This window comes from Danio rerio, chromosome 23, assembly GCF_052040795.2.
Source record: "Danio rerio strain M-AB ecotype USA chromosome 23, GRCz13ab, whole genome shotgun sequence".
Classification (NCBI taxonomy): domain Eukaryota; kingdom Metazoa; phylum Chordata; class Actinopteri; order Cypriniformes; family Danionidae; genus Danio; species Danio rerio.
Genome location: NC_141043.1, coordinates 27,606,983 through 27,634,301, shown reverse-complemented (window position 1 = coordinate 27,634,301; position 27,319 = coordinate 27,606,983). Strand labels below are relative to the sequence as shown.

At 35.6% G+C, this 27,319-nt stretch overlaps 2 protein-coding genes and 1 non-coding gene across 28 annotated transcripts; all 3 read right to left on the bottom strand.

Annotated features, from left to right (window-relative positions):
- Positions 1–1,873: 1,873 nt before the first annotated feature.
- On the bottom strand, positions 1,874–12,593 carry kansl2 (KAT8 regulatory NSL complex subunit 2). 12 transcript variants are annotated; one of them, XM_087305596.1, is made up of 11 exons: positions 12,293–12,384; positions 12,164–12,192; positions 10,876–11,128; positions 10,608–10,786; positions 7,743–7,857; positions 7,496–7,659; positions 7,214–7,380; positions 6,393–6,483; positions 4,570–4,823; positions 2,380–2,583; positions 1,874–2,290 (listed from the first exon to the last, which is right to left on the bottom strand). In XM_087305596.1, the coding sequence occupies exons 3-11, from the start codon at positions 11,124–11,126 to the stop codon at positions 2,195–2,197; spliced, it is 1,521 nt and encodes a 506-aa protein (XP_087161722.1). In that variant the 5' UTR covers positions 11,127–11,128; positions 12,164–12,192; positions 12,293–12,384; the 3' UTR covers positions 1,874–2,194.
- Positions 4,922–5,059, bottom strand: LOC137489195 (small nucleolar RNA SNORA2/SNORA34 family). Its single transcript, XR_015524231.1, has one exon. It is a non-coding gene; the product is annotated as a small nucleolar RNA SNORA2/SNORA34 family (small nucleolar RNA).
- A 100-nt stretch (positions 12,594–12,693) lies between the features above and the next one.
- On the bottom strand, positions 12,694–22,717 carry mlh3 (mutL homolog 3 (E. coli)). Of its 15 annotated transcripts, none has more exons than XM_087307153.1 (13): positions 22,413–22,717; positions 19,900–22,280; positions 19,717–19,818; positions 19,559–19,635; positions 18,530–18,634; positions 17,073–17,157; positions 16,931–16,999; positions 16,435–16,543; positions 16,141–16,300; positions 16,039–16,062; positions 15,833–15,911; positions 13,147–13,295; positions 12,694–12,961 (listed from the first exon to the last, which is right to left on the bottom strand). In XM_087307153.1, exons 1-13 carry the CDS (start codon positions 22,655–22,657, stop codon positions 12,866–12,868), a joined length of 3,681 nt encoding a protein of 1,226 aa, XP_087163279.1. In that variant the 5' UTR covers positions 22,658–22,717; the 3' UTR covers positions 12,694–12,865. The 15 variants fall into 15 exon arrangements, with proteins under 15 accessions (XP_087163279.1, XP_087163281.1, XP_087163280.1 ...); XM_087307155.1 differs by having other exon boundaries at positions 13,147–13,209; XM_087307154.1 differs by having other exon boundaries at positions 16,162–16,300.
- Between the last annotated feature and the right edge of the window lie 4,602 nt (positions 22,718–27,319).

Genomic DNA, 27,319 nt, shown 5'->3' with positions numbered 1-27,319 from the left:
CTACCAACTGTAAGTTTCATTGTTTAATAATATTTCATTCATTAGTTCAACCCTTGCGCTGTTAAAATTACATAGTCTCGTTTTATTTATTTATTTTTCATTTATGTTTTATTTTTAAAATGTTTGTCTAACTTTGTATTTTTGCATTAATAATTAATCATTAATTTTCCTTTGGCTTAGAACCTTTATTTATCAGGGGTCACCACAGCGGAATGAATCGCCAATTTATCCAGCTTATGTTTTACACAGCGGACGCCCTTTCAGCTTCATCCCTGGAAACACACATACACTAGGGCCAATTTCATTCATTTTCTTTTTGGCTTAGTACCTTCATTAATCTGGGGTCGCCAAAACGAACTGAATCACTTATCCAGCATATGTTTTATGCAGTGAGTGTCCTTCCAGCTGCAACCCAATACTGGAAAACACCCATACATCTTCAGATTCACACACATATACTGGTGGCAATTTCATTAATCATTCATTCATTTTCTTTTCGGCTTAGTCCCTTTATTAATTAGGGGTCGCCACAGCGGAATGAACTGCCAACTTATCCAGCACATGTTTTACACAGCAGATGCCCTTCCATCTGCAACCCAGTACTGTAATTCAGTTCTTTCAATATATCTATAGCGCATGTCTTTGGACTTGTGGGGGAAACTGGAGCACCCAGAGAAAACCCATGCCAACACAGGGAGAATATGCAAACTCCACACAGAATTGTCAACTGACTCAGTCAGGGCTTGAACCAGCGTCCTTCTTGCAGTGAGGCAACAGTGCTAACCACTGAGCCACCATGCTGGCCCTAATAATAAATTATATTAATGCAATATTTACAATTAATTTATTACCAGTGTACTTTTTAAGTCTTAAATTGTACTTAATTATTGGTATATTAGTTAATAAACTAGTCACTTAAATTTCTTAAAAACTAGTTGCTTTACAGAACAGAAATAATATTGGACGTTTAAAGACACGTGACAGATTATTGCCTGTAAACCTTTCCGAAACATGTTCTGCTTCAAATATACAATCAAAAATTAAACAAAGTTTCTGCTAGATGTATTTATGTTCTCAAATGCAGTCGTTTCTGACCTTCAAAGTGTTCACTGTTTTTGTACTAATCTTTTGTATTTATTTACCAGCTAGCATATACAGTGCTCAGCATATACGAGTACACTCTCACAAATCTCTCAATTAAATTATTATATTTTCTATAAGATGCTTTACAGTATTATATTTGTGCATATACATTAGTTTAGTCAACAATCAAGCTAAACTGGAGCTCATCTAACAAAATAACTTACAATAATGGTAAAAAAAATTAGTAGCCCAAATTCATGTTAAGGAAAAATATTAAATAAAAATGTCAAAATTAGCAAAAATTAAGAAAAAAAAGAAAAATGTTAGATGAACTTTTGTACGTTGCAATTTATTTTGGCAATACTTTGTGTTATTTTAAATGTATTATCTTTCCATTTCTAAAGATATTTGGTGATTAAAATATTTTATCAACAACTAAACATTCTAAACACTATTGTTTCTCTATAGAGTTCTTGTTCTTCTTGACTAGTTTGCATGACCTGTCCAGTCATTTCTTTACTTTATCAATATTTATAAAAAAGACCGCTTCATAATAAAACATTCCAATATGAATTATGAAAATTATCTGACCCAGAACATTTCACTCACAAATCAAATAGCTCACGTTCGCAAGCAACTCACACATTACTGAATCAGGTTTATGCACTATAGAAATCTCCGAGGCTGAAAATTACCCTGATGTTTCTAGGTTTTCCAAGACCGTGGGAACCCAGACTATCCCAGAGGAGCTACTTTCATGAGTGCAAAATTATAATTAACAAGAGCGAGATGAGATGTAAAGGTTTATTTTAGTGAACAAATCCCAGTATGAGTCGTGAATATGATATGGAACCAGAAATGTACAGGATAAAAAGTGAAAACGGTAGACTTTCTGTAGTGAAACACATGCGTCACATACTGTATATTGTAACTGCTGTCCTTTTAGTTTCACGAAGCATAATCTAAATCAGATTATGTGTTATTTAAAGTAATGAGAATGTTAGGCTAAAATATTTCACAAGAAATCCAGAATTATGGCTTTTAAATAGATATATGAACTGTTTGGAATTATAAACAGCACAGCAGCTGAGAAAATCAGGTCATAAGGTGCTCAGGATAAGGCATCTGTTGTTTTGGTGTCAGAGTCTTTTGATGAATTCTGCATGGGGATTGCTTGTTCAACTGCTTCAAGTATTTCAGTGTCAACCTGTAAAACAAGACATGAGTTAAAGGGCTTAAATGCCCAAGAAATAGAAAACAGAATTTCTCATTTTAACAAGCAACAATAATGATTACCGAGTCTTCAACAGACACCTCATCTCTCTCTGAGAGTTCAGCGTCTTGGGCAGAGGCGTCCAGATCGCCCTGCTCAGCCCCGGTCAGGATGTCCATGGGGGCTTCGGCGATCTCTCTGATGGTTTGGTCTTCTAATGCGAGTGCTGTGTCAAAGAGCAAGGGGGACGGCGGACACTGCAAACCCTCATCTTCAACATCAAGATCCTGCACGCCAAGAAATTTAAATAATTAACCACTCATGATTAATACTACATTTTGATTCTGTTCATTGTTTTATGTTGTGATTTTAAACGACGTTTGGCCATTACTACTGGTTACAGAGTGCTGCAATGGTGACGTCAACATCAGGAAGACTAATTTGATTTACATTTCTGATTATTAAAAAATTCTAATGTAAAATATGACTTGTGGTTTACACCACTTCTTTTTGTTCAATATTTTGTTCAACAACGTACATACAAATACACTGTAAAACCCAACAGTCAACTTTATCAAATGAGTGTAGTTAACTCAAAACTGACAATGTTAGTTCTACTCATTTGAAAAGAGTTTTGAACTCAGTGTTGAAGGTAATGAGTTAAATACCTCATTGCTTTAACTTAAATGGAGTAAGTTTACAGTACTCATTAGGATTAGTTTTTGAACTTGTGGTTTGTTGCAATCGGTTTCCTCAAATGGTTTAAGTTGCCTTCGTTTATTGGGTTTTACAGTACTCAGTTGGTTTGAGTTCTCTTCATTTACTAGGTTTACTCAAATGGAGTAAGTTCATGGAACTTATTAGGAATAGTTTTTAAAGTTAAATGGTTTGTTGCGATTGGTTTCCTCAAATGGTTTGAGTTATCTTAACATTTTGGGTTTTACAGTGTATGAAAACCATGTTTTATTAAACATGCTTCTTATAAGAAATTAGATAAGAAGGTTTGGGGTGTGTTTATCTTTCAAGCTACATAACAAAACTTGAATTAGACTTGCAAATTTTGACATCACAAATGCTGCAATCTATAATTAATAATAACAATTTTATAAAAAAATGCTTCAAATTAAATATTTTATTAATAAAAAATAGAATCAAATAGCATTAATGCTAAGATTAACGTATAATGTATGGTATTAAGAAATTGCTAAATATTATATTTACAGTATTAATAAATTCTTATTATAAAGACTCCAAAAAGGTGAACCATGTGTAAAATGTTTCTATGAACTGATTAAAAATAACAATATAGATTGATGACTAAAATGATCTTAATATCCATATATTGTGCACTTTTTTATTCATTTATTATATTAGCTATAATATATAGTTTTTGCAACAGCTTATATTTTCAAAAAGGCTACTAAATTGTATTCTAACAGTACCCTAATCTGAATGAGACAATAATATGATTAAGGTGTTTACACAAGTTGCTTTTTGCATGTTCCTTTCATGATCTGGTTTTACATGTTATAGCACATAATTTGATTAACGAAAAGTCCTACATGATAAGTTTAAGGTCTTTACATGTCTGTACTGTACTTCAATAATGCGACTTAAATTGGCATACTTAACATGTCTTAATCTGATTTTTCTTTAGCTCAATTATGACCTTAATCAGGTTGATCAAAAATTGCTTTTTTCCATGTTAGACTTTTAATCAGAGTATTGTCTTAATCATATTAAAATCTGATTATTAGCGTAAATGTATACGTACTCACTGACTAAGTACACTGGTCTAACAACCAGCCCAATTAATCAGTAAAACATCAAAATTGGTTTTGCAAACAGGCATCGGGGAAAATAATGGGAAAGTACATAAATAAATTATGCAATGCAGCATAACAGGCAAATTAAACGTTTCCAAAAATGAGATTAAATGAGAGGTTTTTACTGTGGGCACACACAAAATGTCAGACACAAAATTAAAGGAAGATGACAGTTGAACATTCAGATTAATTTGTTGTTCATTCATGTGAGGGTATGGGATATGATTTACACAGCGGGGGACGTGTTTGAGCAGCACTGTTTGCAGGCATGTAGATACATGATGGATACCTCAGCGAAGCAAGGTGTTCTGGAGAACAAATTTAGTGCAGATGCCGATTTAATTATTCTGATGATACCCAACTTATGAAGGGATGTGCCAAAACACATGAGGAGAGTGACTGCACACATTGACTTGTTTTAATGAGAAAAAGCAACACAAATCATACATCACTGAATTCCAGAGGTAGATTTTCTGTTGGCTGGAGCTCGGCGGCACTGAGGTACATGTCTGTGGGCGCAGACGCCAGCTGCTCCGGGGCGAGAGACTCCTGCTCGGGCTGGTACATGGGTGGAGGCAGGGACAGGTGTAGAGGACAGCGGGGCTCCTCCGACTGTCCCATGTGGACAGGACGATCGCATGGGACGTCCTTAAGACCAGGGCACAGCTTGAATAAAACTTGGCTGCTGTCTTGGTAAATGTCTGTGGTGGGGTGTTAAGGAGATTTGGAGAACTAGCACTGGGGGAAAAAAGTGTCTTAATGTCAAAGATATGGAAGGTGGGAAGAGGTGGAGAACTTAAAATGTTCCTTCAAAATGAAATCGACTTAACCCATCAGATCATTTTGGGAAAGTCAACAGACCTTAAGAAGTGTTTTGTGTCAGCCGCTGTTTGAAACCAACAGCTACAGCAAGCTGCGGGCCTTGATTCAGGGCTACAAAATACTACCTAACTGGTGCACAGGTGCACATTGGCGATTAAAATAAAAAATGCAGATCTGATATGGTACTAGAAAAGCACTTTTGCATGCAAGATTTAATTCACTTGGATGCAATTCAAATAGTGTAGAACACAGGATCTTGCAAATTTGCAATGCTTGTGGTTTGGCGAAAATGTAAAATAAGCTGGTCTTGGTGTGCGCAGGACCGCCTGAAAAGGGTGGTCTGGTGAAAAGTTCACAGATCTCTGGGACAGTTAATATCACACCAAACCATGGAAGTGAGAAGCTATTAATTACGTACAAAATGGTCAAATTGGTTAGTATTTGTGAGTTTAATTGCTTACTGACACAAATAACTGATGTGCTGTTTATCTAATTACTGCACAACTAAAAAAGTGGAAAAAATTCCAGTTCATTTGAACTCATTATGAACAGACACGTGTGCTGCTCAGTCTTAGCATGCTGATAAACTACTTTTCTGAGTAAAAATATGAGAGGCAGGTAGGGAGGGAATCAAATGAACTCTGCTGTAATTAGGTAATTGAGACTAATGTAAAAGCATCAGCTGATCACACGGCCCTATATATATATATATATATATATATATATATATATATAGGGCCGTGTGATCAGCTGATATATATAAATCTAAGATACAACACTTTTTACAAATTACATTAATTTAAAATACAAAGTCATGTTAAGATTTCAAATATAAAAATATACATGTCAAATATGTACATATATGCAACGTATATTTCGAAATTCTAAAATGGCCGTTTACATATGAATGAGACATGAAGGCTGAGCCAAGAACAGTGTGAGGACCAACTAAAATCTCCAGGTAATCATTTGAAAACTAAACTTAAAAAAAAAAAAAAAAAAAAAAAGTGGTGCACCCCTGTATCTAGATTTATGCCCAAATCAATGAATGATTAAATCAATACAATCAATAAATATTTTTATATTTAAATATGAACAAAATAAATATGCATATTTCCGTTCAAAAGTATGAGGTCAGTAAGACTTTAGGATAAGAAATGCAGTCTATGAAATAAATTATATTTTAAAGTGTATTATATTAGAAAAAAATATTATGTAAACTTGCATGCATCATTTCATAATATATTATAAAATGATGCATACATATTTACATGATAAATATATTGCTGTTATTCTCAAGCAAATAAATACAGCCTTGCTATCATTTGATTTTTCTTAAACATCAAAGAAATGTTACCAACCCCAAAAATTAAACAGAAAAGACTTTACTACTTAACAGAAAAAAAACTGAACATAAGAGTCAGAGAAACACAAGACATAAAGGATACGAGAGACACAATGTCTTGTCATTGGCAGACACTGATTTGAACAGCGTGTCCCTTCCACAAAGGAAATGCACCTCTGGCCTAAACGCATTGCCTGTGAAGAAAAAAAAATGACGACATTAAAGACATTAAAAATAACAATAAAAAGTGAGGACGATTCAATTGAATTCAGTTGTCTTTCAAATGAGATTGCGGAGCTTTAAATTGGTTATTTTAAAAATTCAAATTCACAATGGCCATGACACATTAAGCTGTCAGTGACCATCTGTTGAGTTAGTTTTTGCACTGTGGTCTACAAATCTGCTTTAGTTAGGCTCAGGTTGCTGAACATTGGGCGTGTTGAATAAGCCTCAAGGCCATTGGTGACACAGATCGCTCTGAATGGCTTTTTAGAACAAAACAATAAAACGTAATGCAAGCAAAACATAAGATGCCAATGATAAAAGGCCCTTTTAATGTTACATTATCCCCCCATGCATTCCAATATATCAGTATCATAGCATGAGCACATGAAATGAAAAAAACTGATGACTATGTTCAAAATGGTAAACGAACACTGCTTTGTTTACTTTTTTATATATGCAGTCATTGTTTTGCTTTCACTTTTTTTTTATTCATTGATATCCGTTGATACAGACAAAGAAAGTTTTTTTTTTTTCCTTTCACACAGGATGCACCTGTGATCATCACCTGCAGTGCTACTGTTGTGTTCAAGAAAACCTTTTTGGCCCAAATAGAGGCAAAACAAAGACACAACATTTGTTTTAGTCCCTGCTAATTTTTGACATCAGATTGATGCATTATGGTTTAAAGTCCATCCATACCTGTGTCGGTCCTCCTTCAGTGATCGCTTGTCTTCGTTCTCTGAGCTGACGGTGCAGCAAAGCCTCCACACCATAACGACGCCGATAACGCCGCAAAGCCTTTAACTTCTTTAAGTTCTCCCTTTCCTTCATAGATAGCCCTTCTGGACCAGTTAACAGGCTGCTCCCTGAATCACAAAAACAGACCTGAGTGTGTTTGAGTGTTTATACATGCATGTATATGTAGAAGGCTAAGAACATAAATAAATAAATAAATATATAAACAAACAACAGCAGTCTCACCAATAGTCTCATGTTCAATCTTGCGGCTGTGCAGGTAACGGCGTTTCTTTTCTTTTAGTAAGTGTTGCAAACGTTTAAATTGGTCTATGTAGAGGGACTGAAGTCTGATAAGCTTTTCACGTGTGATGAGTGCCACTTCCTCTGCTGTGTAAACCCCTGCATGCCTATAGAATCAAACCACACTAAATAAATTGATGATTCAGTTGACATTTATTTATCGAAACTGAAAAACTGTAAAGTTCCTCACTTCAAAGGGTCTTCGTGGTCACTGTCGAGACTTTCAGCTTCACTGTCAGGGTCTCCTCTCCAGGTCTGATCCAAAACAACTGGATCCTGCTCTTCTTCACTCCAACTCTCATCATCTAAACAAGGAAAATCAGAAAGACAGAATTGTATCACAAAAAAGAAAATGAGATAGACAATGTCATATACAAATTAAATTGTTATGCTCTGTTTTTATTTGACATCTTGTATAATAGTAAAGCAAAACAGACAAAAAAAAAAAGTTTTTTTTGGTTATTATTGGTTTTAATAATAATAATTTGCATTTAAATCAAAACTTGAGAATCACTACCATATTAATGAATTGTGAATGAATTTATTATAATACATTTATACTAATAACTAAATATATACATGAATGACAATAATATGGATTTCGATCAATCAAACTTTTTTCCAAATAGTAAAAAAAATGTACATTTTATTTAGGGGTGTCAAAATTAATTGTTTTTTTGGTGCACCGCGATGCAGACGCGGACAATTCAGTATCGGTTCAGTAATTATCATAACCGGTTATTATGTACTGACGTCATTTATCTCCTATGCACTCTGTCGCGAGGGAGGTGAGCGCGAGTATTTACAACACTCAGCCAACTCAGGGCCGGTCCGTGGCATAGGCACCATAGGGAAATGCTAAGGGCGCTGTATATCCAGGAGGGCACCAGAAAGGAGCGCGGTTCAGTTGGTTTTGTTTTCGATATTCTTGACACACATTCAGTTACAGACGGCAATAACTCAAAAACCTTTTACCCTAAAAAGATCTAAAGTGTGTTTTCTACAAGAAGACAAAGCTGGTTATGTTTCACAGCCGTCTTTCTTTCTTTTTTGCTCCACACTATGGGCACTGCTCCGTTTAAGCCCTCGCAATATGTGTTTAGCCAGGATAGCTCGCGCTGAGAGGAGCTCACAGCAAGGGACCGTCGGAAAAGTGCTTATTTTATTTGTTTTTTTTTTTCGTTTTTCTGCTCCGCTCTTCGCGAGCTCTCCCTGTTGCGAGGGCTTAAGTGTGTGTGCGTGTGTGTTAGTTTCTTTGGTGCTGTCTATGTTTGTGTTTGAATGAGAGACAGTGTGGTGCTGTGTCTCTGTGTGTTTACAGACAGCTTGTTATAGCCTCTCCTCTAAAATATAACACTGTATATGGAAAGCATTGTCAATACACCGTGATGCACCGAAATATCGAATTGAACCGAAGGCATGATAATCGTAACCGAACCGTGAGACCAGTATAGGTTCACACCTCTAATTTTATTGTAGTAAATATATTTTTCTTCTATCTTATCCTAAGAAAATAAACAATATAATCAAATTATTAAATGACAAAAATAACACAAACCAATATAAGTAGTATATAATGTTAATACTTTTTAGAATTTTATTATATTATCGTTTAATTAACAGTTTAAATGTTATATTTTTCAAGGCAGCATTTTCAGTTTTAGTGGCTGTTTTTTTTTTCTTTTTTTTTTTTTTACATCACATCATCTTTTCTGCAGCAGCAACAAACCTAAAGACACTTTACAAATTTAAGTTGGCTAAAATTATCAGGTGACACACACACAGTTTATGTGCATTACATACTGAATTATCACCAAACAGACTCTAGTTGTAAATTCAAACCCGACTTCTATGATTATTTGCTTAAAGCTGCTTTGGCACAATCTCTATTGTATGAGCCACGTGACCCAACTTAACATTCCAACGTAATGCTTGGTTAATACGCAAAACAACAAGGGTACCAAAAGACGAAGCTAGACGCGTAACTGAATGCTATTTGTTTACAGAGATATGACACTTGCTCGTGCAGCAAGCCACAACGAAAAGAAATGCCATGTTTTAAATACACAGCTGAGACATTTCACAGTAAGAATATACACAAATAATAATGAGCCATGGTCGACCCGAGCTCAAACAAACCTTGTCAGCTTCTTGCTGAAAAGCCATAATGCCAAGAAGAGCAGATTTTACCCTGTGCCCCATATGCTTTTTACAAGGCTGTCTAAATTGCAAGTGGTTTCGTTTTCTCGATTGTACTCGCCGCACATCTATATTTGAAATAACAAACTTCTTGAGCTGAAGATAATAAAGTGCGTGTATTGAAGTGCTTCTGACATCCGATCCTGTCAGAAACGCACAAACGCGAGAAAAAACAAAGGAGAAGCCATAAAAAAACAAAAAAGTCAATGATTCTTTTAGCAACCTAAAAGATGAACAAACTGCCATGTTTAGCTATTATCCTCACTTTTTGGACTATTATGAACTCTGAATGATAAAATTACTCTCTAACAGAGTTTACATGTGCTGCCGAATATTAAAGATACAGATGAGAGGTTTGCTCTGACTGCGAGCTATATGTTGCGTGTTGTTTTTGAACCCAAATAAGGACTAAATGTATGCTGCATGTAGTTTTTTTATTATTGGTAACATATTGAAGAATGTAAGGGTCTGCAAATGTTTATACATGTTGCATTTATTTATTTTATATAATTGTAGATGTTACAGTAGGCTATTTCGCACTGTCATTGATCTGCAGTTACAATCAAATCATGTTCATAGAAAGGTTAGTAATGAAATTTATACACAAGTATTTATACACAAGTAACAGCATCTGTTTTGTGAGAAGTGCTTCTTATATGATATGTGAATGACCCGCACTGCTTTACTTTGATATTTTCTCAAGTAAGAATGATGTTAACTGAAACTTTCTGTTGTACACCACACATACCAAAAGAGTACCATTGGTACCCTTTTAGCAGTGGATAAAAGTGACCCGTACTGTACCATACCGTACCACTCAATGGAGAAGGGCCATAAAAAGCTAATTAAATCTCACCTAGTATTCGGCTAGCTTCACTATGACCTTCTTGACTGTGAGCTCCAGGTTCAGGCCGACTGTAGCCACTCAGCTGCGAGAGCAGGACTTCAGGGGACGGTCCCGAAGCGGATGCTTTCCGCATTTGAGCCTGCTGAACCAATGCATTTCTGCGTGCATGCTCAGCACAGAATGAAACCCTAAAAGGGGAAAAAAAAACAATGGTCAATTATCCATAAGAGGACATTATAATTATTTTAAGTGAGCATGAGCAATTAAAAAAACCCACGCCTCTTTTTTCTCAGGTTTAGGGGCTGCATTGGGACATCGCTTGCCATTCTTGTTGGACATGTAGCTGCATTGCCTGTATGGAGCGTTTTTGTCTTCAAGCACGTGTTTGATGCAGAACTCCAGGCCTTCCAGACGCGGCTGTGAACACGGTCTTTGGGTGTACGAGCAGGTCTGAGGTTCTTGAGCACGAGCAGCCTGAGTCACTCGACCTCTGCTGGATGGCAGGACATGGATCCGGATCCTGTTCATCACTAATGTGACGAGAAAATCAATATAATCAAATACTAACATCTAAATCATGCCTTCTCATAGGCTTATACCAGGAAATGAGTATTATTGCAAAAATATTCTTCATAAACAAGGTTTGCAGGTTTTATGAAGGATGGTTTAAGTAAATAAAACATGATCACGCTCCTAAATATTATGATATGGAAATAACTTCTACTGCATCGTCTGAACACACTGTAAAAAAAGTGATTCTTCATAGTATTTGTTTTATTTTCCAGTGCAAAATTTTAAAGAATTCATAGGTCTAGTCATGTGAAAATCGAGTTTATGATTTCTATAACAAATAACAAATGTTTTTTTTAATTAGTAAATAAAAAGAATTCATATTCGTTAAAATTTCAACAACAACAAAAAAAAATCTTCACTTTTTTTTTTTACAGATAAACAATGGTTTTTCGCTAGTATTTCTGTTTTATTTTCAAAGAATTTAAAAGAATCTTGATTGATAAGAGATCTAAAGTTGGTCGTCTGTACTTCATCATTGTTTATTACCTAAATGTATCTTAATTTAAGTACATTTAAACTGCTGTATTCTAGAAAAACTTCAGTTAATGCATTTCAACATTTAGTGTCATGACTTGTTACATTTTAGACTTTCTGACCTCATTAAGACTAACTGCAAAATAGATATAAACGACGGAATAAAAGTTAATAAAATTATTTTAGATTAAAGAATTAATCTAAATATAAGATGCATGGATTAAAACACAAAAAGACATAAAACATTTCATTATTGATTTGTAAATAATTGTATCAGCAAGCATCACAATTTATATGTTTCTACAATTACAAGGTTAACATTAACTTAGTCCCTTCAGTCCAAATGTCATATGAATGATGCTCTTCTATGCCACGTCTGTACTAAAAGGTCAAAATGTCCAAACTACAGCAAAAGAACAACAAAATGATGCACATTAACTGAAGATGAACAAGAATTCGCTTACATTTTAAAATTTAACAACGTTTATGCGTCAATGTTAGTTTTTACTGTAACTTACACTGCAGATTCAAGCATGTGCCATGTAATCTGCGAGAGGTTTCAAACAATCGTGTTAATACTTTAACTTCCGCATTCGCAAAATAAACAAATACCTTATGTTAACATAACAACACCGGCGAGTTCTCACATTTTATCTGATGTTATATGATTTTAGGGCGTTTTAATCTCGTGGAGAAAGCGCCAAAATTCATACGTCAATGCTGCTGTTCGGCCATCTTTGAATTGGGAGGATGAGAGACCCCTTGTTTTAACACACCGAGACCCTTGATTAAACAATATACGTTGTATATTCATTATAAGACTGTTTCTGTGCGTTACTACATTTCACTTCTGCGCGCAAACTCGCCTTTAAAGTAATATTTGTTGTTTAGATATACCTCAGTTCTTCCTGCCGCAGCTTCCACCGACCAACGAAATGCACCAACAATGAGCTGGAGAGGAACGTCATCCATTTTAGCGCCCTCCTACGTTTGCGTTGATTGGACCACAACGTTCCAAGGCACAATATGATTGGAGGAAAATACTTGATGCTCGAGTATAGTCCTTTATTATTGGCTTTTCTCTCCCACAAGAGTTGTTTTTGCCAACAACTATGTGCGCCGAAGGGTGTAACAAAATAAAAGCCACCCAGCAATAAAAGCACCAGAATATCTCTATTAAAATAAATTATTTAATACAAAAGAGGTTTCTGCTTATAGATTTATGCTTTGTTCTGTGCAAAATATTGATTTTGTCCATACAGCTGCCATGACTTGTACATTCTTCTTAGTTTCTTCAGATTTGGTTTGGGAATATCCTGTGGGGATATAAAAATTAAACCAAAAAAAAAAAATGACATGAGCAAAACAAATCTGGATTAATGAGTGTTGGGTGATCGTGATATGCTTGTCAGTAATTTGTCATGATATTTATTATAACCATCATTATGTTCATAATAGACAAAAGTGGGCAGACATAAGATCAGATTTGCTTGAAACTCACCTGCTGTTCTTCCAGGTGGTGCAGATCTGCCAGAGGGACGATGGAGGGTCTTCCATGAGCACACTGAAAAGGAAGCCGACAAGAGGAAAGCGAGCTCACCAGACTACAGCACTCCTCTTTATTCAAAACGTCATTGAATTTAATTGCTCCTGTTGGGGGGGAAAATAAAATTAAAATAAAAAAAAATCTTAATAATACCAAATGACTAGACCTATATGCAGTTAAACTCTGAAAATTCACCTTATCTAGTTTATAAATTCATGTTATGTTCATGTTGCAACTTATCCTACATTTTGACACTGCACTGTTTAATAAAAATGTATAATCAGATCTTCAAAATAAATGCCGTTTGCAGGAATTCTCCAATCATTTAGTGAATTTAAGCCTCACTTCTCATTAATTAACCGCAAGCTTACATTCATTGCATTTAAAATACTTTAACAATATAGTAATTATTAAAGTGCACCTATTATGCTATTAAATATTTAACATTTTGATGAAGGCATGTCCTGTAGATCATCTTTCATTTACAACGCTTCACTTTCTCAATATATACTTTGATAGAGACTCAACCTTCATCTCTCAGTGTCTGAAATGGTTAATTTAAGCATTTGGTCTAGTTAAACACATATCTGCTTGTTAAGTGTGACGTCAAGCAAAGCGGCTTCCAGGTCCAAGCGCTCTATCAAACTGCATGGAGAGACTTATCAAACAGAAATAATAAACATTTACAAAGCGGTGTGATACTTTTGAAAAATCCCGATCGCAATAAATGTATGCCTAATATCCGATGGCCAAAAAATTATAATTTTTTTAAAATAAATTATTAAATAATTTGGTATTTGTGATGCAGCAAGCCCAGAGACCCATGATTTTATGTAAAATTCAATTTAATATGTGTTAGGACTAAAAAGTGTCCATAAAGAAATGTTTTCTCAATTCAAATGAGTAGCAGCTTGGACCTGGAAACAGATTTCTATATGTCACCGGTGTCACGACTTAACAAGCGGATATTCAGGTCCTACACTCATCTGATTGGTCACATTGCCTTGGTTATTGGGATTGGTCTACCGGTTATAGCATAGAAAATTTGCATATCTGAATTTTAACTTCTAGATGATATAAAAAGTGCAACTAGTGTTGATTTTACCATCTTTCATTTAAAACACTTGTTTCTAATTATATACATTGATACAGGCTCAACCTCTATCTCTCGGTGTCTGAAATGGCTCATTTAAACATTTGGTCTGGCTAAACCCCTGATTCGTCATATTGCCTTGGTTGCTCGGATTGGTCTACCGCTTACAGCATAGAAATATTTCACACCTAAATTTTAACTCCCAGATGATATAAATAGTTCAATTAGTGTTGATTTTACTATCACATTGTCTTGATTGTTGGGATTAGTCTGCCGCTAACACCATAGAAATATCTCATATCTGAATTTTAACTCCTAGATGATATAAATAGTTCAACTAGTGTTCATTCAAAACACTTCAGTTTCTAATTATATACATTGATGCAGGTTCAACCTTTATGTGTCTGAAATAGTTAATTTAAAGCATGGGTCTCAAACTCGGTTCCTGGAGGGCCATAGCTTTGCACAGTTTTGCTCCAACCCTAATCAAACACAGCTGATCCAGCTAATCAAGGTGTTCTAAAGAGTCTTGAACACATTGATTAGTCACATCAGCTGTGTTTAATTAGAGTTGGAGCCAAAACTGTGCAGAGCTGTGGCCCTCCTGGAATTGAGTTTGAGACCCATGATTTAAAGATTTGGTCTGGCTAAACCCCTATATTCAGATCCCACACTCATGTGATTGGTTACATTGCCTTGGTTGTTGGGATTGGTCTATCGCTTACAGCATAGAAAGAAAATTACATCTAAATTGTAACTCTCAGATTATATAAATAGCACTAGTGTTGTTTGTAACATCTTTAATTTAAAACAATTCAGTTTCTAATTATTTACATTGATACAGGCTCAACTTTTATCTCTCAGTGTCTTAAATGGTTCGTTTAAAGATTTGGTCTGGCTAAACCCCTAAATTCAGACACCACACTCCTCTAATCGGTCAGATTGCCCCGGTTGTTGGGATTGATCAACCACTTCCAGCAGGAGTGTCCAAACTCGGTCCTGGAAGGCCGGTGTCCTGAATATTTTAGTTCCAACCCCAATTAAACACAGCTGAACCAGCTAATCAAGCTATTTCTAGGTATACTTAAAACTTCCAGGCAGGTGTGTTAGAGAATGTTGGAGCTAAAGTATGCATGCCTTCCAGGACAGAGTTTGGACACCCCTGACTTACAGCATAAAAAATTCATTATCTGAATTTGAACTCCCAGAAGGAATAAATAGTGCAACTAGTGTTGATTTTACCACACCAATACAAGAACTGTTAATATCTAAAGTTGATTAGCCAACAGAGTGCAAAAAATCAGCCTCATCTCAACCCCTTCTTTCTTTTGAGAGTTGACAACTTAATCTATTGTAGCTACTTGCAACTTTTTATGTTCATAACCGTTATACACCACACTGCTCAAAAACAGCTTAATTAGAGCTTATCTATATATACTTAAGGTCTAATAAAAAGTGCACACTGAAATGTTATTATACTTAAAATTGGTAAAACTGCCTATGAAAGTTTATAAACAAAACATTTTTAAGTTGATGTCACCAACCAACCATGACAAGCCTGTGAGGCAAGCACATTATGTACTGTCAGAGGCAGAATTCCTCTCACTCTTCCTGTTGACCGAAAAAGCTGCAAACACATGTAAAAATAACAAAATTGGTCATAAATATATATACTTCAAGCTCCAAAACCATACCATTTATAGTATTTTGTTCAAAGAAAGATATAAAAATCACATCTCTAGATGGCAGCTCACCTCAATGTGTTCTCGCAGATAGTCCTGCAGGATAAAACACACAGTATAAGACTCTAAACTGAACTTAAATCAGTTAAAAAACTAATAAGAACTGAGCCTGACCTCTGCAATGGTTTTAATTACCGAGCGCCTTCCACGGCGGAGCTCTGTGCTTTCTTTCTCTATGAAACATGTGGGCAGACTCTCCAAAAACACACTCAGTGACTCACTTTTCGGAAACCTCACATCTAACGCAAGACCTCTCAAGAAACCCTGACAAGACCTTGAAGAACAAAAGAAAGATTTATGACACCATTTTGTTTGGGCGAGGGTGCAGAACTAATTGAGCACACATGTACATTTCAAAAAGGAGACGACGGTGGATTCAGGAATGCTGACTCAAACAGCTGCACTGACCTCAAAAGTCTCAATTCCTCCTCGGTTACATTAATCTCCAAAGGTGGGGTTACACGTGAGGAACACAGCCTTTTTTTTCCAGGTGTGTCTGGGTCATCCTCGTAAGAGTCTATTAAAAACAAACAAGCAGTGTTTGTAAAAATATATTGAATACTTTGATGCATCTCACCTGATGTGTATTAGACTTTTTAATGCTTTTATATGAACTTCATTTTTTTTTTATATTTTTATAAGCTAAGTTTGGGGTCTAAAGGTTATTAATGTTTTTGAAAAAAACTCTTATGCTAATAAAAACAACTACAGTAAAACAGTATTTTTTTTTAAATAACTGTATTTAATACATTTAATGTCATTTGATTTGAGGACTGTTTAGCAAAAGTTTCAACTCCTTCTGAAAACAATTTAATATGATTATTTGGTGCTATTAACTATTATCTAATATATAAAATGTCTTTTTATGTAGTACTTTTTATCTACTTCTATCACTATCATTTACCTGCTATTAAACCCTCTAGTCGAACTCTTTCATGGGCAGCATGTTGATCAACCAGCACTAGAAGATTCCCTGCCAGGAGAAGCAATGACAAAAGTTTAGATTTATATAATCATTTAACATTGTGATTTTCAGCCCACAATACCTTCATCCGTACTGCTTTCAGAGGTGTTCTGCCCTGCTGTATTTATCAAACAAGCAAGAAACTTCTTGTCTACTTGATTGATGACCTAAGGGTAAAAAAGAAAGCAATTTTACATTCATTTTAAAGGAAAGTCCTATTTGTGACAGTAGCTGGGTTAAATCATCCTGATTTAATGTCCATTTTAAAGAATTACAGAAGAAACAAGTGATAGATCCTTTCAAAATACAATAAATAAATAATTTTAAACTCAGTAAATTCACAAAAGCTTTTCTGCTCATTAGAGGTGGTGCAAAAAAAAGTATGTGAATAATGCGAAATGGAAATTAATTTGCTGAATAATCTCTAGCATAGCAGACATCACACTCACATGACCAATCACCTGTCTCCATTATGCTAAAGTCCCTTTAAGGCAAGTCATTTCACTTAGCTGCCATCTTTGAAACACCTCTCAGGCAGCATGCTCGGGCAGTCTGTCTGAATGGGGAAACATCAATTTCTCCAAAAGCTATTTGCCAAGCTTACGGTTGAATTTCATATTAGGAATCACCAATGAAATTAAACAACACCTGTTTCTTTAGTTTCACTTCTAAACGTCCAAATCACACAAAATCTGCAGAAACTCGCGTCTGGTCTGAGCCCCTCCCCCGGAGTATCATCAGTCTATAGCGATCAATGATTGATTCCTGTACTAGAAGGGCGGGCTTTATTTGCAATATTGATCGTTACACTTTTCCGCATTCAAAAAGATACGAGTGCCATGTCTTGTGTATTCTATAGTCTTTAAACATGCATGCCTTGTTTACAGTTGGTTACTAGGTTACCAATACTACAGTCAGCCACTCTAACGACTTAAAGGCATACTTCACATTTTTTTTAAAAACTAAATGCTTAGTGTACAGCTCCCCTAAAGTTAAACCGTAGAGTTGAATAGTCAGACTTAATACACGACGTAACTACAGAAGAGTCAGGCTTTAAATTAAAACATTATTGGATTCGACCAATTGTTTAAATTATTTTACCACATTAGGATGAATACCTGGCTATGGTCAGTAAGTGTCAGATTCACAAGTTCTAAAAAGAGAAGATAGTGTTGTGATTTTCGGGTCTCTTCAAAGCAGAATCCTTTGGCGTTAATAAAAAAAAAACCTCTTAACTACTGCAGCTTACACGCAGTTAAATACACAATTTAGTGGGCAGTGCTTATTAGTACAAAAAGAAACTGCCATTACAGGTTTAGTAAAGAAATCTTGCTTTCAGGGCCTTGCCTGAAAGTATCACCCAGCCATTTGTTAGACAAAAGACACAGCTGGGCCTGGAACTGACAATAAGCATCACTATGGAGACATGATGCTGTATGCTTTACTTAGGATCAATTATACTGTCAAAATGCATCTTAAAATGTAAAAACAGTTTATATATTTAAAGAAATGTGTAATCTTTCAATAGGCAATACTTACTCTCATTGTGTGGATCATATTCTTGGTAAAACGGTAGGGGAAAAGAATATTGTGGATTTTTACAGCAAGACCCTCTGCTTGGCCGCTGGTTACATCAACAGCAACCTTATTAAAATAAACAACAGAACACATGAGTAAGGTTGCTTAGAATAATTTGTAAGGTAACACTTTACCAAAAGGTCTTGTTAGTAAATAAATAATAGTGAAACTATTTATATACACACTAGGGTTGTATGGTTTACCGGTACTTTGGTAGCACCGCGATACTATGGCTCCAAAATACTGCCGGTGCCGCTGAAGTATGTAAACAATACTTTGGTCATTACATTTGTGCCAAAAATAATTAATAGACCACTTTATTTTACTTTTACTTGAACTGTCTGCATACAAGTCGTAGTTTGGTGCTGTCATGACAGATCATACGGCGTGATCAATGATTTATATATTTAATTATTATTATTATTGTAATATCAACAAAAGAGTGACAGTATATACAAAAAAAACAGAGAAAGTGTGTGCAAATAATACATTTTCAATAATAAGGGAATTCTGAATTGAATTTAAGTGTTATGACATAAAATATAGTATTTCTAACTGATTTGAGTAATGAATTACTGCAGTATCGACACTACAGTACTACTTGATATTGTCATACTTCAGCTGGTATAGTGTCTTGGTCTGAATTGATGGTATCATGACAACCCTAAAGCAGGTCGCACACCAGAAGCGCCGCTCGGCGGCGCGCCGCGCAGCGCCATGTATTTTAGAATTCTAAACATAGGTTTCTATCAGGATACACACACCGGCGCCGCAAGTCGGCGGCTGTCGGCGGCGCCCGGCGACGGCTCAGGACGCAGTTCATTTTTCAGCCACGCCACAGAGCGCCATCTGATTAGTTTCATGTTAAATATCATTCAAATGTGCGCGTCTGGTGTGTGATACTTTAAACTGTCATGTACGCGCCGTGTCGCGGCGCTTCTGGTGTGCGACCTGCTTTATACACACACTATTTTATTCAGTACTTTTTACCTCTGGTGGTCGTATAAACACAGGGTTGTGCCATTCTGAGAATAAAGTCGACAGTGAATCGGGAGCTTGGGCATCCTCTTAAAGAGTAACAAAAAAAACAATTAGTTAAAGTGCACCGAAAAGCTGATTTCAGGCCTTATGTCAGTCTAGAGCTGTACCTCTGCTGTCTGTCCCTGAGTTAAAGGCTCTTTCTGCTCTGGGCTTGGGCAGAAAGGGAAGTACAATGTCTGATTGAAATGGATAACACCTGTACTCAAAGCCTAAGAGCAAAGAGAAGCTGTTTATAATAAAAGACATCTGCACATTACTGATCCAAAAACGTCTCACTGCATTTCCCGCACCTGCTTTTGAAATAACACTGACCGCCATGTTAGTGACATCTGTGGTACATGGCACTTGAGTCTCCTCCATAGGGGGAGAGTTGTACTTGCTGAGCCCTGTTACTTGATTGATATAAACCAGCTTTCCTAACCAGCTATCGTAATGAGCCAACCAGCTGTTGGACACTGGGATTGATTCAACACTTTCGTTTGTAGTCTGACCTTCATTTCCTGCAATGCTGTGTTGAGGATCACGCTGAGAGGCAACGCTGGCTTCATCAACACTGCTCTCATTTCCAATAAAGAAAGTCACATTGTTGTTGAAGAGGTGCGATTCTTCTGCAACAGATGGTAATGCTGTGTCCTGTTCAATAAGAGGAAAGTCAACAGAATCAACAATTCCAGATGATCCAAATAAAACATCTTCATCTAAGAGGGTTTTTTCTAATTCTTCAAAGCATGAGTCTTGTGAGGGTGGGAAAGATGAAAGGTCCCGTTTAAGGAAGTTTGAATCTCTGCAGAGCTCTTTGTCCTGTTTTAAATAGGAACATTTGGCAGCTAATGATATTTTGTTTTTCTTGTTCAGCGATGAAGATTCAGTAGATCTGTGTGTAGTAGGATGACCTGAACTGTTCCTCAATACTGGATGGTGTAGATCATCCAAACACGATGTAGATCCTACAAAGCGGTCATTGGGATTTGGATTTAGAAGGCTTGTTTTTTCTGTGCTTGGTTGTTTTTTCTCAGCCTCTTTCCCAAACAACCTTTTGAACTTGTCAAGAGATCCCGTTTCAAAAGACAGGGTTAATTTACGAGGTGGTGTAGCTTTAAATGTCTTTGAGGGACCACCATAAAAAACATGTTTGTCTTCTTCGGTGTCATTTAACGGCATCCTTCTCTTTTTTGGAGAGGTTTTATTTGGGGTGTAGAATTTCTGCAAACTATCTTGTGCTTCTGGAAGTGAAATCTTGTGCGATTTGCTTCCCATTACATTTTTGTTTACAGCAAGCGGTGAATCAGTATGGCTTATATTTGAACAAACTGCATTTTCATCTTCTTTGTGGTTGTTATTAATTTCAGCAGCACCAACAAGTGTGGTCTGAAAAGGCAAATCTTCACTCTGAAGTGCTTTTCCTGCATCCGATTCAGTGTATATTGATTCCTGCTCTAACATTTGCACACCATCAGCGACGTCCACAACACTTGAATCATTTTTCTCAATCATCGTTTCACATGCTTCATTTGTTTCCTCAGAACTGCGCTTTTGTTTTTCTGAGCTTTCTGCATTTCTTACTGGACTACATGGTAGACCATCATTACTGATCGTGTTTAACTCCGACACCAGGTTTTCTTTAGTAAGGAATGCCTTTACCCCTTCTTCAATGCAGATGAGCACATTATCCCAGTCTTTGAACTCTATCAGAGACTTGGCTGGTTCGAGGCATATGTCATACTCTGAGTAATGACATTTGATATTTATCACATAAATGCCATGGAGATCATATCCTCCCTTCTGTTTGGGGCTGGATGTTACCGGATATGAGGTTGGGCTGTTGTTTTGCCTTGCAGCACCGCTTACTCTCTTTAAAAGGCAGTTTAGTGTTTTATGAATGCGTGTCTTTAGAAGAAGCCTCTCATTTACAAATAAAAATTGCAAACTGTTGTTGTAATGGCCCTCACGGCCTATATGACCGGTTATTTGGAACTGCTCGTGCTCATAATTGACTTCTCCAAGCTTTTGGGCTCGATTTAAGCCATGAATTTGGACAAACCTATAATAGGTACTGCTTGTTTTAGAGAGCTGCACCATCATGTGTGCTGAATTTTCTTTTTTCACTGTGAATGACACAGATGGATGCATTAAAGATATGGCCTCCACTCTCTGACGGATTCGTTCGGTTTCTAAAACAGGATCCATTCGCTTTCTACGGACTGGCATGTTGTGGAAGAGATTGTAGACTGAGACGGTCGTCCCTGCAGAAGGGCGAACAGTTTGAGCTTCGAAAACCTCCAATGCATTTGTTTCATTAAAGGATTTAACATACGTTTTCACAGACTGCTTAGTCCTAGATGATATTTCCACCATTTCTGCAAGGGAAACTATACTGGAAATGGCTTCTCCTCTGAAACCATAAAAATGAAGATTATCCAAATCCTCCAGGGAGCTGCATTTGCTTGTGTTGTAGCGTAGTCCAACTTTCTCCATGTCCTCCAGGCACATTCCTGAGCCATTGTCAATGACCTGAAGCTTGCAGGCCTCTATGTCTATTTTGACAGCCACACATGTTGCTCCAGCATCAATGCTGTTTAATATGAGCTCCTCCACACACTGCTGCAATGAGAAAATAGCAACACCAGAGCGCAGCTGTGCTTGAACATTTATGGGTAAACTCTTGATCATTCTGAAAGACAAAAGTGTTAAAACAATTTAATGCACAGTGAGAAAAAAAGTAAATAATAATAATAAACTATTAAATGAAAAGAACGACGCTCGTTAAGTAAATAATTGGCATTATTTGCAATATTAATTTAACTTAAGAAGCGTCAATACCTTTTTGGTCGGTTTTATGATGTAATTTGTGACAAAAAAGCAGAAAATAGTCGCCTGTGAGCTTTGACAGTTGTCATGTAACAACACCGGCGACTTTGCTGTTATTGTCGTAACGTTACTACAACTCGGTCCTTTTAAACGCCGGTTTCCTCTACAGCTCAGTGAAACAGGGCACTTCTGTAATGTGATATAAACAACGTCCGTCCTACATTTGATTCGGTAATTCATTTAAGCAGTACAACCATTATTTGTGTTGCGTTTACAAACAACTTTCACCCAAAACAACGTGAATTGCATCGGAAGTGACGTCGAATGATGAGAAGCGGCGTGAAGCAAGCGACTGGAGAACGTCACAAATAAAAGACTTTATAACGCCGATAAATTTAAATCTTTTGTTAATATTTTAAATGTAATATATAAAAAATATATAAACCTATGTTTTTATGTTTTTCTTGCTAAGCAATGGCCATTTCAATAGAAATGGAAAAATGTTAAATAAACCTATAAAGATACGTAAACGTAAACATTTTTTTCGTTTTTCTTTTTTTTTTTTTTTTTGAACTTTATTGAATAAAGTAAACAATACAACTTTAAATGGCCTGGTGCAAAATACAAACCTCCTTAATCAGACAACAGACAAGCTTAATAAACAAAATGTAATAGAAAAAAAAAAAAATATATATATATATATATATATATATATATATATATATATATATATATATATATTCCGCTGTGGCGACCCCAGATTATTAAACGGACTAAGCCGAAAAGAAAATGAATAAATGAAAAAATATAGGGGTTTTCAGCAAGTTCAAGTTGTTCTATTAAATCATAGAGAATTGCAGCATTCTTTTTCTTCAACTTGCTTAAGCTATAGAAAATAAAGACATAATACCTTGTGAAATACATAAGATTTGGGAGAAACTCTTAAGAACCTATTCTAATGCAAAAAAAAATGTAAAAAAGAATTTCCCAAAAAAAATAATTGTGTTAATTGCTAAATAACCAAACAGTACATTTTCTTTTGTTGAAGCATGAAAATCTTCAAACTTAGAAAATAACCAATAATGTAAATCTTCCCAAAAGGCACAAGCAAATTAACAGTCATAGAAAAGATGCTCTGTAGTCTCAATTTGATCATCACAAAAGGAACAATTGCTTTTATCAAAACCAAATCGACATCTCAAAAATTTTAGAGGGATAGATTCCATTTGGAATTTAAAAATGGACTTCCTTTACTTTTAGTGCCAGTGGGAACTTTAAATATTTACTTCTAAGCATTTAATTTTTCCTTAGAGAAATAATAAAATAAAACATTTGTATTTGAATGAAAGGGATATAGTTCTTTATTAAAAATATTCCGGATTATGGTATTGGATAAGTGGATATTCATATCCATACACTCCATTCACCAAAGGCTGAGGAAGACAAGGTGTTATATTATTTTGAGATTACAAGACATCTGCAATAAAGATTGTGGGATAGCTTTGATGATATTAGTTGCACGTAAACTAATGCTATACTAACGCCTACCAAATCATAAATATAAGCTTCCATCAGTTAAAATATAATAACAGTATTGTTATTTTCATTTTATTTTAGCAATTTGATTACATTAGATTAATCAAAACAACCTCTATATATATGTCAAATGTTAACGTTTATTTTAATTTATAAATTAAACAAATCCCTTTTTATTACAAAAATTCTAATATGAATTTGATTATTTTTACCCAAAACTAATAATTAGAAAGGTTTTCAAGTTTTTTATTTAATTAAAGATTGAAAAGTCTAAAAGGATTGCAACATTACATTTTATACAAAAAAATTACATAAACTTATGTTTAAAATTATGAATAAATGTAGTTTGCAGCGGTTTACGTTAACAAAACATAAGTTTTACTCAAACACATAACTTTAATGTTGTTTAGAGCATTTTGCTCTTGTTGTTGTTGTTGTTGTTACATAAATTAATAAAAACATGCCATATTTTCAGGCATATTTATATTCCTTTTTAGACAAAACAATACAAGTAGTTTCAATCCAGAAGAATTAAAAAAATATTTGGTGGAACAAGCTTAATTCTCAGTCACAACAATTGAAAACACTATGTCATTTTCTTTTTAAAAAGCTCTAAAATAGCTCGCATCAACCCATCTAATGACCTCGAGTGCAACAGGTTCAGTAACTCTAATTCATATGTTTTGGTCCTGTCCTTCCCTGTTTTCTTTCTGGAGGGAAATGTTCATCTCGATGTCTGTTATTACGAATGTTGAAATTCCACCTTGTCCATTTATTAGTTTATGGGGTTCTGCACCTGGCGACTCTTTACCCTCTTACTTTGCAGACTTTGTAGCCTTCTTAACCCTTCTGGCTAGGCATTTAATTGTTCTGAACTGGAAGAGCCCTTACCCTCCTTCCCACACTTGCTGGATAAGAAATGTTCTTTATTTTAAGAAATTAGAGAAAAACTCTCTTCACCGATCTAACACTGTTTTCAATAAACTGTGGAAACCTCTTCATGAACATGTCCAAACTTTTTAGCTTGACCCCAACTTCCAGCTAGGTACTGGATACTTGTTTTGGTTAGCACGCCAGACCTGTATTTTCTGTATATAAGATTGCAGTAGTGTTTTTTATATACTCTTCAGTGTATTTGATTATTGTTACATGTTTTTGTTGTCCTTTGTTTTTTACCTTTTTATAATGTGTTTTTCATTCATTCATTCATTTTCTTTTCGGCTTAGTCCCTTTATTAGTCTGGGGTCGCCAAAGCGGAATGAACCGACATGTTTTACAATGTATAAATAAAACATTTTAAAAAGCTCTCAAAACAATATCAATAAAACAATATGAAATATTAATACGCAAGATATAAAAGAGATTTTCTAAATATCTGAAGAAAAAGTTTTAATTCAACAAAATATTGCGATATAACAAAATCTGTAAGAGCAATACTCTTACAGATTTTGTTATATCGAAATATTTTTTTTAAATGTGCAAAGAAAAACAATGCAATTAAAGATTCTGCTAAAAAACACAGGCCTATATATGAAGTCAATATTCTTTTTGATCTGAATGTCAAGTTTAATTTTATATTTGTTATGAGGTTTGCAAAGGAAAAGCAGTCACAACATTATTTAACAGTCTTGCTCTTTCTCCATTTCATTCTACATTGTGTCAGCTTATTGAGGTAGGCAGACAATCCAACAGAGAGAGAGAGAGAGAGAGAGAGAGAGAGAGAGAGAGAGAGAGAGAGAGAGAGAGAGAGAGAGAGAGAGAGAGAGTTTGATGGTGGTCAGCAGTAAATCTTCACTGTGCTGCTCTCCAGGGTGCTGAAATGCTGCTGCTGAATGTGAGGGACATCATGGCATGTTCACAGTGACCTTCACAGACAAAGATGCGTGTCATCAATATATTACTACCTATAATGAACTAGTGTTTCACAGTGAAAATGAAAATTGCAGTTATTGCATGGAGAGAGAGAAAAAAATCCTCAGCGATGCATTTTCACTTGTCACAGCCGCACATTGTTTAGCACTAGAACAGAATGGATTTGTTTGCGTTTTGGTGTTCATCACTCTGCGTTACTGCGCGCGCTGGAAAGAAACTGAAGTGCATCAAGTAGGAAATTGAGTTAAGACTTAAAGCCTGAATTCCTGCCAAGTCTGTCAGTGCTTTGTATCTTCTTCAGTCAAGGTCCTTTCACATGTGTTAGTTACGTACACCGGGAACAGGAGGTGAGATACAGAAGCTGAAGAATCGTATACGGGCTGAAAGAAATGGCGCAACATGAACTGCAGAGCGCGCGAGGGGGCGTGAGGATGGGCTGGGATAAACTACACGCTCCTTGGGGGATGGCTGTCCTATATAATGTAGTGCATTTCATTAATTGAAGAAGATCAACCCGTGCTTTTACGGGAAAAGTGAATTAGTCAAGAGTCTTCTACCTCTCCCCACCCAAACCCCCTCTCCGTGACTCCCTCCACCCCTCTCACATACACGCGCGCGCACGGTCACGAGAAACGGAGGAAAGAAACTGCTGTGGATTAAAGAGCGAGGAATAAAACTGATGGAAGATTCTGCATAAACCTAAATGGATTTTAAGAAAGAAGGAACTGCTCGTATGGTGGCTTAAAGAAGCCTACTTTATCAACAAAAACCTACAGTGTGTGGCAAGCCAATTTTACTTTTATTCATAAAAACTATCTGTGATTTCAATTTTGCTTCACTATTCTGATATTTCCAGTCTGAGCAGGCAACACAAGAAAAGAGATGTGTAGAATCTTTTTTACTTTCGAAAATGCTTAGAATCGTTTTATCAAACAAAAGTTAAACTGATATTTTATTGTCATAAAATTTGCAACTTTAGATATTTAGTACTTTTTATTTATTGCTTTGCTGCTTATAGCTGAATATTTGACACTTGTACCAATTTATGCATCACTATTTAACAATATCTTGTTAATAAAATAACATTTGCAAACAGTTTTAGGTAATATGGTTAGGTTGAGTTGTAAAATAGCCGAAACATGTTTTAAATACAGAGAAAAGAAGAGAAGTGATGGGTCTTTAATTAGTTTGCACATTTTTACCAACTTTTACCAAATGCAAATTTTACATACATACGGATGTCATAAGACATCCACATAATATCATTTAGTGTTTACAGCAAAAAATAAATATTTCCAGATGAAATATTAAAAGTAACATTTTAAGGATTAGGGCACAGCTCATTCTAATTCATTGATTTGTTCATTCATTCATTCATTTTCTTTTCAACTTAGTCCCTTTATTAATCTGGGGTCGCCACAGCAGAATGAACCGCCAACTTATCCAGCATATGTTTTACGCAGCGGATGTCCTTCCAGCTGCAACCCATCACTG

Excerpts from the sequence above, each read along its gene's own strand:
- kansl2 (XM_087305597.1), bottom strand. The coding sequence starts at position 11,168 with ATGTTAGTATTTGATTATATTGATTTTCTCGTCACATTAGTGATGAAC. Across the intron at positions 6,484-7,213 it reads CTGAAGGAGGACCGACACAG|GCAATGCGTTTAGGCCAGAG; the intron begins GTATGGATGGAC and ends TTTTCTTCACAG. Across the intron at positions 4,824-6,392 it reads GACAAGACATTGTGTCTCTC|ACATTTACCAAGACAGCAGC; the intron begins GTATCCTTTATG and ends ACCCCACCACAG.
- mlh3 (XM_087307153.1), bottom strand. The coding sequence starts at position 22,657 with ATGAATTACCGAATCAAATGTAGGACGGACGTTGTTTATATCACATTA. Across the intron at positions 19,819-19,899 it reads CAGTGTTATTTCAAAAGCAG|GCTTTGAGTACAGGTGTTAT; the intron begins GTGCGGGAAATG and ends CTTTGCTCTTAG. Across the intron at positions 18,635-19,558 it reads TGTTTATACGACCACCAGAG|GTTGCTGTTGATGTAACCAG; the intron begins GTAAAAAGTACT and ends TATTTTAATAAG.